Raw genomic sequence first — 12,154 nt, 5'->3', positions numbered from 1 at the left:
CCTAATATTAAAAAAATTTAAAGCATAATTCAGCATATATTCAATTTTTACAATATTACTCTGAGAGCACTGCCATTCATTTTACGGATTGAGAAAACTAATAAGACATTACTAAAACTAATGAAGTTCAAACGACTTTCTCAAAGCAGCATGTGCTGACAGAACTAGAACTAGAAAAGAAATCTTTCTTTCTAGACTTTTTCTGGAATGAAGGTAGTAGGACATGGACTAAAGTGAAATGTTTCTCATCTTTATTAGCAATGTCCAGTGCTCGCTTCGGCAGCACATATACTAAAATATTAGCAATGTCCTAAAAAATCTTTGCACAGGAACAAACAACTGTGTGTCAGAAAACAGGAGATGAATTATGACCTCACTGCTGAATGCTAAGAACTAATAATGAAAGATTTTATCTCCTCCAGCATCAACGGGTCTGATCAAACTCAATTCAATGTAACAAAGGATTTAATGAAACAGAGTCAGCTCCTGACATCTGTTTTTTTATAGAGGGATAAAAAGGGTACCAAATCTTGAGGCCAATTTTGCTATTATATGTCTAACTTCGTTTTAAACAGCATCCAACCATTCTTTGGAGAACCTTTAAATTCATTAGAGAGTTGGATATTTTCAGAATATCTGCAATTCTCACTAAATCAGGCCCCATTAGCTGGCTAAGAGACTAGCAGTATACCTGAGCTCTAACCTAGGAGGCCATAAGGGCATTTTTTTTTTTTTAAATAGAAGAGATCTAGTCACTTTTGATCTAAATCTTAGTTAAATGTATTTACACTGCAGTTTTAGCCCTTTCAAATGATTAAATTACACCAATCTACATTTTATACTTCTTGAAACTTTGCCTCTCAAGTATATAAATATAGTTTACATTCAGAGTGATGGAATTAAAGTAAATTATCTTCAATATTACATTTATACAGATTGTTTTCTGCTACAGGTATCTCATCTGACCTATATTAATCAAGAAATTATACAGAAAGAATGGCTTTTAATATAACAACTAAGATGACAGAATTTAACATTAAAATAAGATATTTACAATTTATATCTAAAGTATTTATGGGGTCCTTTTGTGCTTTTTTGGAAATAAAGCAACATTTTATTCACATTTATTCATTTGGCTGTGCTATGTTTTTGATACCTGGAAGGTATTAAATGTTCACATTATCAAATAAAATAAAATGAAAGCAATCATGTCTTTAAAAAAAAAAAGAATATGTTTTTATAGAAGAGACTTATGTTCTCACCTGAGGCTGCTGTGGCATTTGTAGGGGTTGAAGCAGCTGCTTGAATCCGAGCATGAGGAGGGATAAGAATGGTAGCTAGAGGTGGATTACTTGACAGTTCTAAAGAGAAGTAAGACACATGTTAGAACCCAGTCTTAACAATGTATGTGAAACTACTTTTATTGGTAACAATAAACATAAAATACTGCATTAAAACACTGGCTTAATAGAAAAAAAGACATGATAAACCTACGTCTGAAACTAAATCAATGAACTAGAAATCAATTTATAAAGTCCACAGAAATGTACACATAACTAAGACACTATCTGCTAAAATTAGAATATGTCTGGGAACTAAAGATAGCTTAGGGAACTGTACTGGCTAACGGTTTGAGAATAAGCATTTCACTAAGCTGTACTTCTGTCTCTTAATAACTTAAATATGCTAGGTTTCCCTATACTGCTCTGACGATATTTGACTACAGGAATTGAGAGTGATTATGTCACAGAAAAGAGACTAGGACTACTGTCTGCGAACGCATGCATGGGCCAAACTATCCAACTGCTAAAAGTTTCATTGCTTTTATTAAAAATAAGAATTTTTTTAAAGTTTATTTATTTTGAGACAAACAGAGAAAGCGCAAGTAGGGGAGGGGAAAAGAGAGAGAATCCCAAACAGGCTCCATGCTGCCAGGGCAGAGCCCAACTTGGGCCTCAAACTCATGAAACTGTGAGATCATGACCTGATACGAAACCAAGTGTTGGCCGCTTAACCGACTGAGCCACCCCTGTGCCCTAAATACCAGAATGTTTTTATTCCAATCTATTTTCCTTTTTAACTCAGTAGGATTGTTACTTTGATTTTAAGTTTGAAATAAGCTTTTTACCTGCACATAGAAGTTTTTGTCAGCTGTATACAGAGTGCCTTTCTTTAAAGAATCAAATTCTATGTATAAGCCTTAAGAAATAATTGAAGATGACACTGGATCTAAGGCTGTACACAGATAGCAAGTAGTGGTAGTGAGCTCTTATATGTAAGTATCTGGTGTTAGCTTTGGTAACGTGACTGTTCTCCTGGTCTGCCAGGAATAACTCTGGTTCATTCTTGTTATCCCAGCATTTATCTAGTGACTGTTGATTTTCATGCTCATAAGTGTTGCAATTTGAAGGGATAATTACACAACCATGCTAGTTACAGGAAAACATTATTAGAGAATAATTATTATTATTCATATTATTCATATGCAGAGGAGCTACTGCATATATTTTGACCAATTTACAGATGTGGCATGTAATTTAAAAAGTTAAACAGTATAATCTTATTTAAAGTAAATTCACATAACATAAAATTAACCATTTCAAGGTGTACAGTTCAGTGGCATTTAGTACATTCACAATGTTGTACAAGCATCACCTCTATCTAGTTTCAAAACACTGTCCTCACTCCTAGGGAAACCATTAGCAGTCCCTCCCCATTCGGCCCTTCCCCCAGCACCTAGCAAGGGAAATCAGGTTTTAATATAGTAGTTTACAAATGTTTTATGTCACAAAGCCCCTGTTAATATGAACTTATTCAAATTGGCTCCTAAATATCTAGATTTTGTACTAAGTTACATACTAAATGATACCAGATTCTGGTAAAAATAAACAAATAAAAAAACCTCAACAAACCTATCCCAAGATTTATGAAAAATGAGTGGCAGCAAAAGCCTAAAACTGAGAGAAGACTATTTATTAATTTTTCCCCTTAAATGAGAAGATGTAAAGCAGCTTCCCTGTATATGAGTATTTCTCATGTCTTCCCTGGAAGCCAGTTGGAAAACCACTGCCCTAATTTTGAAAAGATGCTGTTTTCTCATAATCAGCTTTTAGCTGTTTTGGTTCTGAGGAAACGGAAGATCCTAAGTTGTTTAATTTCAAGTTAGTCCAATTTTAACCCACAATCTTATACCTATATAAGCAAGAGAATCCCAATGACCATGGCTGATGACTGTATGGTTCTAGAAGTAAAAATTAATGTAGGGTGTGGTAATTACTCTTGATTAACCTAAAAGGAAGACTTACCATCTCAATTACAATTAAAATCTGCTAAAACAGAAAGGGTTCTTAAAATCCATCCATCCATCCATCCTCCCATCCACCTATCAATACTGAGCATAGGGGCGCCTGGGTGGCTCAGTCAGTTAAGCATCTGACTTCAGCTCAGGTCATGATCTCACGGTCCGTTGAGTTCAAGCCCCAAGTTGGGCTCTCTGCTGACAGCTCAGAGCCTAAAGCCTGCTTCAGATTCTGTGTCTCCCTCTCTCTCTCTGCCCCCCCGCCCCGCCAAATAAAATAAAAACATTAAAAAAAATACTGAGCATAAAACTGTGTTAGGTCAGAGAAAAAGATAACCGTCTTTATGAAAAGCAATTGAAAATGGAAGGTCAACTGCACAAATAAGGTAGCAAGAAAGGCATTCAACCTATTCAGAATAGGGTCGCTTTTAAATTAAAAATATCTATATGAGGAGTGCCTGGGTGGTTTAGTCGGTTAAGCGTCTGACTTTGGCTCAGGTCATGAACTCACAGTTTGTGAGTTCGAGACCCACATCGGGCTGTGTGCTGACAGCTCAGAGCCTGGAGCCTGCTTCAGATTCTGTGTCTCCCTCTCTCTCTCTGCCCCTCCCCCACTCATGCTCGCTCTCTCTCTGAGAAATAAAAATAAAAAAAAAAAAAAACCCTCTATGACTAACTGCCCAACATCTAAAAGAAATCTAAAAAAGGAAAAGATGACCAAAGATTTTAAGATAAGACATTCTGACAAAGCCATTTGAAGATAATCTTTAAAATGAACTGAGTATCAGCAGTCTGTGATTTTACTTATGGACCATGTTGCCTACTTTCTCCCATTCATTTACTTTTATCAGATCACCTATCTTTCTATGTATCTGTATGTCCAGTTGAAGGGTCATGGTGGTTTTAGGTCACACACACACGTATAGGGCTTGAAAAAAGCAACTTCTTTTTCCTTAGGTAGTAGACAGCCATTTGGGTCTAGGGTAGGGAGAGAGGGATAACTGATGAAAGGAAAGGAGAAAAGTGAAGAAAAATAAGGAGACAAGAAAAAGAGAAGCTGTGGGATCCTTTTGCCACATCCAAAGACAGGGGAGAGTAAGTAAAGTCTACAAAACAACTAAAAGGATTAGATTCTTAATCTAGAGTCAATGAGAGGCCTTTGGGTGGAGAAGAGGGCTCCACCCAATTTTTTTGACATTCTGAAAGTTAAGGAATTCTAAACCCTTCCAACCTCTAAAACTCACTGTCCTTCTTCTCTACCTTATTTATAGGGATTCCTTGAGGTCTACTGCTTTCCATCTATTAGTTTTCCTCTATTTCAGAGAGATTGTTAATTGTCATAACTTTTGCCTATGTGAAAAAGGAAGCCTCCTTATATTCTTGCTGTAGTCCTGTTCTCTACACTAAAGTCCATTCCTTTTGTGGGAACGGGTTACGGCACTTTTATGGAGCTGGCACAAAATGGTTGTAATGATTTTTTGCTCACAACAATTACTATTCACCCCCAGTCTCCCTGCCTATCCATGACAGAAGTAAGAGAACTGAGGCAAAGAATATGGATACAAATTGCAGTGTGGGCACAAGAATGCAAACTAAGATGGCAGTATAGAGGACAGGTACAGCAAAACAATAGAACGTTTCAGGATCAGGGAGAGTGCATGTATTCTTTAAGACAGAGAATTAGAAGTATAGAAGAGACTGAAAATAAAAAGCTGAAAAAAAAAAGTAAATAAGTTAATATCATTTGTTCAATAAAGATTTGTGCTAGGCTTGAGAGTAGGAAGATAATTAAAGGAACAAGCAGGTCCTTAATACTGAAGTGGGGCTAGTTTGAATAAGAGGTAGGAATAAGGTAGACTATGTTATCTCAGAGACATGGTTGAAAACGACATACCAACAGGCTCAGAAGGTTTTAGAAATGTTAACGATGATAAAGGTTTCTTTAACCAACTGCAGATACCATGAAACTATCCATCAAAAAAACACATAGTAGTTTATCAGTATCAAACATCTTTTGATGGTGTATCAATCATTATGTGCTCCATAACCAAACATTGTAGACAATTTAAAGAAAAGCAAAATGAATTTTAAAATAGGTATCAATAAAACCAAGATCAATAAAACCAATAAAAATCATCAACTAAAAAGCTGACTGAATTCATTTAACTAAATTTTGCTGCACTGTTGTTCATAATGTAAATGAAAGAAGAAACATTCCCATGAACAGACAAACTGAATATACCCAAACATACCCTATTACTTGATAAAGCAATCTTTTTAAATATTAAAGCAAAACATAAATCTAGTTGACAAAACCTTAAGTATTCCTTAACTTAAAGTTTCCATTCTTCCAAATATGAGTCCCAAATTTAATGATAAGTAGATAAGAAACTTTCCTAGGTTGTTTTTTTTTTTTGGGGGGGGGGCAGGGGATGGTGGGTGAGTGGGTGAGTAGGGTGTATATGTGTGTTCTAACAGTGCATAGTGTGAGAGCTGAGGATAAATTTGAGAGAAGCAATCAATGTGTTAACCAGAGGGAAGAAATCAATCCCTTTGTTCAACAGACCTTCTGTAACAGTGATGTAATAAAATACCAGTCATCAGGTAGAAAGGAATCTTCTTCATTAGCTCTGAAGCTCATCCTGCAATCTCCATAAAGGAGTCATTGAAAGAGGCAGACATGCTTTTTCTTCTGCAATTAGTTTGAGGCCTTTGTGTGTATATCAGGCCTCCTATATACATATGAAAATTGCCAGTGGCTGTCTATTATAGATAAAGTGGTATTTCTCTCACAAAAAGGTTTAGATAATTTCACAATAGCATGCTATTTCATCTGTGTACTTTTTATGAGCAAGAATTCAAATGCTGGAATGTGCACCTTGATCACATTCTAATGTTGTTTATATGGATTTTTTTTGGATAAACAAATAACCCTATTATAAATGCTCCTCTCCAAGCAGTGGAGCCAAGTGTCCACAAAATCCCTGACCAAGTTTCTAACTAAATCCTAAAATTAAACAAATAATTAAACTTATTAGAAGGTTAGACAAATTGTAAAATAGTTAGAAGGCTCACTATGGCTTCTTGGTGATATTAATGACATTTAATGCAAGGACTACATAATATCTACACAAATCTATGACTACTGTGCCTTGGAACTGCCTAAGAGGGAGTATCACAATTTATACCAGTCACTCCAAAATGTTTGAATGCGTTTAGTATACTGCATTTATAGTAGTGACGTATTTTAGAAACTACTGAGCAAAATGTTAGTATTTTAAAAGATCTGGCGATTAAACCCCCAACCTGTGCTATGCCCTCAGGGGACAATGCTTGCTAAAATAACTTTACTTGGTAAAATTTCATATAAATTAAGTAGAAAATTTGGTATTGGGCATGCATGGTGGGATTAACTGGAGACTCACATTTAAACATACAAAAGTAATTTATTTCCCAATATATTCCAGCCTGGAATAGGCAAGGAATTGGTGAATAAAGAAAATATTAATCTCTGTTGGAATTTCCTGATTCCACTTCCTAAGGTCTGATTCAGTTATGTCCAACCTTTGACATCCAATGACCGAAGAAAAGAGGGTGTGCCAAAAGTCTGTCCAGGTTTCCAACATCTAGATGAAGATAGTATCACTCAGGGGGTCCCAGGGCATTGAAGCCCCAGTGCCAGAAAAATAAGATGTCTGATAATCTGACTTATGGATCCAGGAGGTCAAAAGGATCTCCAAGTTTTCTGTCCCTTATCTGTTTATTCCTCCTCTTCCTCCTCTAGCTGACCACAGAAATACTTGTTTTAATTACAAGTGTTACTAATGATCATTTATAGCCAGTTACTTGTGGCACAATAACAAACATCAAATTGCAGTTAGCTTTGTTGTTAAGCTTTACTTCAATACAATCCTGTATTTTACTTGTGTTTAATCTTCATAGTTCTTTTCAGATGGCAGGTTTTAAAACAGCACTAAGAGCAACTAGAAGGCACATGAGAAATGTCCAATAAATATCGGTTACATGAATACTCTGTGTCACTCAAACATTCACTGAGCACCTACTACATGCAGATTAGGGGTTATCTTTATTTCACTTGGGGGGATTAGTACAGACATCACTGAAAATGTATGAGGCTGGAGGAGGGCTTTATTCTGCCTACACTAGAACCTCACTAACAGCCTCCCACCTTAGTGTTTCCTATCTGTAAACCCTCTCTAGCTATACAACCAACTGGGGGATTGATTCTCCTTCTTCAAGTTCTTATATTATCCGGTTTTATTCTGGTTGTTCATTTAATGCTCTTAATACATGCTTTAAAGTTGCATCTGCACAACAGTTACATCTTTGCCTTGGTAATAAACAAGATCATCATTTGGAAACACTGGTCCAAAATCAGAATATAGAGGATCAAATAGAACAACATCAAATAATGCTTCTTCCCTGGGCAGAGACACTCTTTGAGTACAATAGTGATCTGGAAGGAAAGGGAGAAAATACTACTGGTGATGACAGCCCAGTTTCAGAATGGCTGTTAAGATAGGGCATTTTAAGGCTTAGAAAAGAAGGGTCATCTCTCAAAATGACGGCATTCTCAATTTAATACATTTAGTTTTATGGAAAATGATTTCAAGGACATATTTACGGAATTCATGTGAATAGATACAAAGTCTCCTGCATATGCTTTTCATTAATATGCACATTACGGAGTCATAGTGCTGTAGAAATGGTCCCATACTCTATATATACCACATCCAAACACACACACACTCTTTAAATCCTTAAGGACATATGTATATTCAGACGTATAAAGAGCCTTCATTACAGCTGACATTCTGGGCAAATATAACAATTCGAAATACCAAAAATAAAACAATCTTCACTTCAGACATGTAAAAATAAAATTTGAACTAAATTATTTATTCTTCTTCAAGTTGAGCCTTTCTTTACAAGGCATGTGTCAAAGCTGAAGTTAAAGACTTTGGAGGCTTCTAAGGACGTTAAAGTTAGCTGACTCTATTAGTTTAAAATACGAAAACTGTCCATTCACAAAGTCCAATATTGGACATTTTGCCTTATGAATGTTATTAGAGAATAGGTAAATAGCATTTACTAGGCTGTGATTCATTATATTGCAATAATCTTAGGACCACAATGCACAATGAAATACCACTTCACACCCGCTAAGATGGCTATTTAAAAAAAAAAAAAAAAGAAGAAGAAGAGGAGGAACATAAGTATTGGGGAGGATGTAGAGAAACTGGAACTGTTGTACACTGCTGGTAGGAATATAAAACATGCAAACCACCATGGAAAATAGTTTGGCAGTTCCTCAAAAAGCTAAATATAATATTACCACATGACTCAGCATACCCAAAAGAATTAAATACAACTATTCAAATAAATACCTGTATACAAATGGTCAAACTGCCACTTTTCGTAATAGCTAGAAGGTAGAAACAAGCCATGATACCCACCAAGAGATGACGGATAAACAAAATGTGGTGTAGCCATACACCATGTTTGGTCCCCCTGAAAGTCATACGCTGCAGCCCTACTCCCCAGTGTAATAGTTTTTGGAAATGGAGCCTTTGAGAGGTAATTAGGTCATGAGGGCAAAACCCCCATGAATGGGATTAGTGGCCCTATAAGAAGAGACGCAAGAGAGGTAATCTTTTCCTACCATATGAGGATACAGTAAGAAGGCAGCCATCTGCAAATCACGAACTATGCTGTCATTGGACACCAAATAGACTAGCACCTTGATCCTGAATTTCCCAGCCTCCAGAACTCTGAGAAATAAATGTTTGCTGTTTAAGCCCCACAGTCTCTGGCGTTTTGTTATAGCAGCCTGCAATGATTAAGGCATACTACAGTGGAATATTCTTCAGCCATAAAAAGGAGTAAAATACCAATACATGCTACAACATGGATGAACTTTGAAAATATTATTCTTGGCGAAAGAAGCCATATACAAAAGGTAATATAATGTATTAGTCCATTTATATAACATATCCCACATAGTGAGGTCCAGAAGCAGGAAGCACATTGGTGCACCAGGAATTGGGGGATTTGTAAATGGGGACTAACCACTTAATGGGTATGGAGTCTTCTCTAGGAGCAATGAAAATGTTTTAGAACTTGATCAAGGTGGTAGCTGCATAACACTGTGAAAATACTAAACGCCACTGAACTGTTTACTTTAAAATGGCTAATGTTACACGAATTTTACCTGTTTTCAAAAAATCTTAGGATTCCAGAGAATAAATTTAGCTGTTTTAAAATTTTATTTTTTTAGTAGTAATGAATAATTATTAGTGACTAAAGTATCAAATTTAATTACTTCAAAAGTGGTATATATGAACAATGAAACTGAATCCTGGATTTTTAAATCTGATTAAATAAAATGTTCAAGTATCTCAGTTTTGATCAACACATACAGGTGTATTAAAGAATTTATACCAACTATGTCTGAATATAGGGAGAATTATTCTCCAAAATGTATCCATCATAAATATCATGTGTGTTTGGGGTTCTACCAAATTGCTTACTTGACAAAAGGCTTCCTTAATTCAAGTATTTGAGAAACAAAGTACTCTTTGGAGAAGATACTTCATGTGAATAAAACCACAATCAATGCTTGTTTGGGAAACTAAGTTCACCTGACAAAAGTGGTTAAAAAAAAAAAGAGAGAGAGAGACAAATAAAGTTAATATTAACATAGTAGTTTCTGATGCCAAGATTCCACAGTTACAAATGCTGGATGTCACTGTATACAGAGCCTTTTAGAGACCACTTTAAAAAAGTAACCCAGCAGATAGTTATATGTGCAGATAATTAACAGATACCTACAGTACAAAAAAAAACCCTTATGAAATTTGATACTTGTAGAATTTCCAGTGGTGGCCTGATAGAGATTCAAAAAGTGCTTCATATCAAAAAATTTAGGTGATTTAACCTAAAAATCTATAAGATAGTTCAAAAAGTAGCTCTACTGAAGACAAAGGCACAGATATAAAAGATGCATTTATAAAAAGTATTAATAAAATTGTTTTATGAAACGAGGTAAAAAAGTAAAATTCTCAAATAAATATTAATTTTGTATAATGCATAATTTTAAATACTTGTGAGTTAATTAAAAGAAATCCTTTTGTGATCCTAATGAGAAAACAGAGTGTCACTTTATGTTCAAAGATTATCAGTATATGGATGCATTAGAGAAAAGACTGAAAAGAACTATACAATAAAATGTTAACAGTGCTTAATTTGAAAGCTGAGAGTAATTATTTCAGGATTGTGATTTTAATTTTCTCTATATTACCTTTGAATTTTCAACATTTTCCTCAACCTACATGTAATACTCTTGATTAAGACAAAGCAGTAAGAACTGACAATAATAAAGTTTACTTGGAATCATAGTTTAAGTGACATGGAATCACAGAACCTTTGCTCCAGAGAGGCCAGGAGTCTCCCAGTCTAACCTACCACCAAACTGGAGTAAAATCTGCCTAAAACATTTGACACCATCCAGCTTTTTCCTCACACTGAGATCGGTATTTTGAAAAAGGCTTGTTCCACTGTTTAACAACTGAAAACTTCCCTGATTCATCAATAATTTTATTTATTAATCTTTATCTATGCCAGGGGCTGAGGTCTGTTTAATAAACTCAAATATGTACTGTTCTCTAATTTTCTGCTACCTACTATTTTCAATTTCATAATGTGGAGAAAGAATATAGGTTAACACCTTTCTTTAGAAGACAACATATGAGGTATTCCTTAAGTTTTCACTTTTCCAGGATCTACTGTCAATTCTGTTCCTTGGTACACCCTACCAACCTTTCATTAACATCTTCTTAAAATGGTATAGCCAGGACATAAAACAACATTCCAAATGACTTCTAATCAACCCTAAAAAATCAGAATTAATCTTAGGAAATCTGAACATTTTTCCTTTACTTTTATGAATGCAGTTTAAAGCTATATCAGCACTGCTAGTAGTTACATGTTATTGACCACTTAAGATTATAATCAATGGAATCATCCAAGTCCATTTTACTAACTCAGGTCTTCCAAATCTACTGCTTAAGCAATGTATTTCTCCACTTCCAAGTTTAAATATGGGGGAGAGGTAGAGGAATTCATCCTAGAATAAAGGAAATATATATTTCCTGGTCACAGAAAGCGCTTCATCTCCCTTGTATATTTTTAGCTAGACTAAACTAATAATCAATCAACTGAATATTTATTGTTGTTTTATCTATAGGAAATTGTACACTTTTAATGTTCAGTTTATGAAGAAAATCACAGCATCAAATGCAGTGTAGTTGATTAAATGAATCACTTAGGGTCTTAATCAGAGAGAAAAGAAAAGTGAACACAGAAGTGATTAAGAAATAATGACTTTCTCTAGATCTTCTAGAAACCACCGATTCACAAACTGTTTTCTTCTCAATGTTCTCTCAGCAGCAGCAATACTGCCAAGCCCCAGAAGGGATAAGAATTTCTCTACCTACATCCCTTATATAAGTTCTAAGAAAGAGTTATAGAATTCCAGTTTTCCCTGTTTATAGGATACCTGACTTTATACAATTACAGCCACCAATTTATTTCCAGGTTAAAAAAACTTGATATAAATCCTTGAGAAGCAAGAAAATACTAACATTCTAAGTTTCAAATACAAATCTGAGAGTTAAATTGTACATTAGTATTATTAGTGAAATCTCTATAACTTCTCACGTGCCAAGGTTTAGTATAATCTGCCAAAAATGAGAGCAGCTATGTCGACTGGAAAAATCTTATCTGCCACTACTTTGTTCAAACCATACAAGTTGTGGCCTAGTAAATGGTTAGAAA

The 12,154-nt window shown here is 35.1% G+C and overlaps 1 protein-coding gene across 4 annotated transcripts in view; it reads right to left on the bottom strand.

The window, feature by feature from the left end:
• The window catches only part of GSK3B (glycogen synthase kinase 3 beta), a 205,019-nt gene that overhangs the window by 12,785 nt on the left and 180,080 nt on the right, over positions 1-12,154 (bottom strand). For all 4 annotated transcript variants that reach the window (XM_077776762.1, XM_077776760.1, XM_077776761.1 and 1 more), the window contains one exon: positions 1,263-1,361. In XM_077776762.1, the coding sequence (XP_077632888.1) occupies positions 1,263-1,361 (99 nt within the window). The remainder of the gene's footprint in view (positions 1-1,262; positions 1,362-12,154) is intronic.

Source organism: Crocuta crocuta, unplaced genomic scaffold (assembly GCF_008692635.1).
Source record: "Crocuta crocuta isolate KB4526 unplaced genomic scaffold, BGI_CrCroc_1.0 scaffold87, whole genome shotgun sequence".
Taxonomy (NCBI): domain Eukaryota; kingdom Metazoa; phylum Chordata; class Mammalia; order Carnivora; family Hyaenidae; genus Crocuta; species Crocuta crocuta.
The sequence above is the reverse complement of the archived record's forward strand: the minus strand, read 5'-3'. Positions and strand labels throughout refer to the sequence as shown.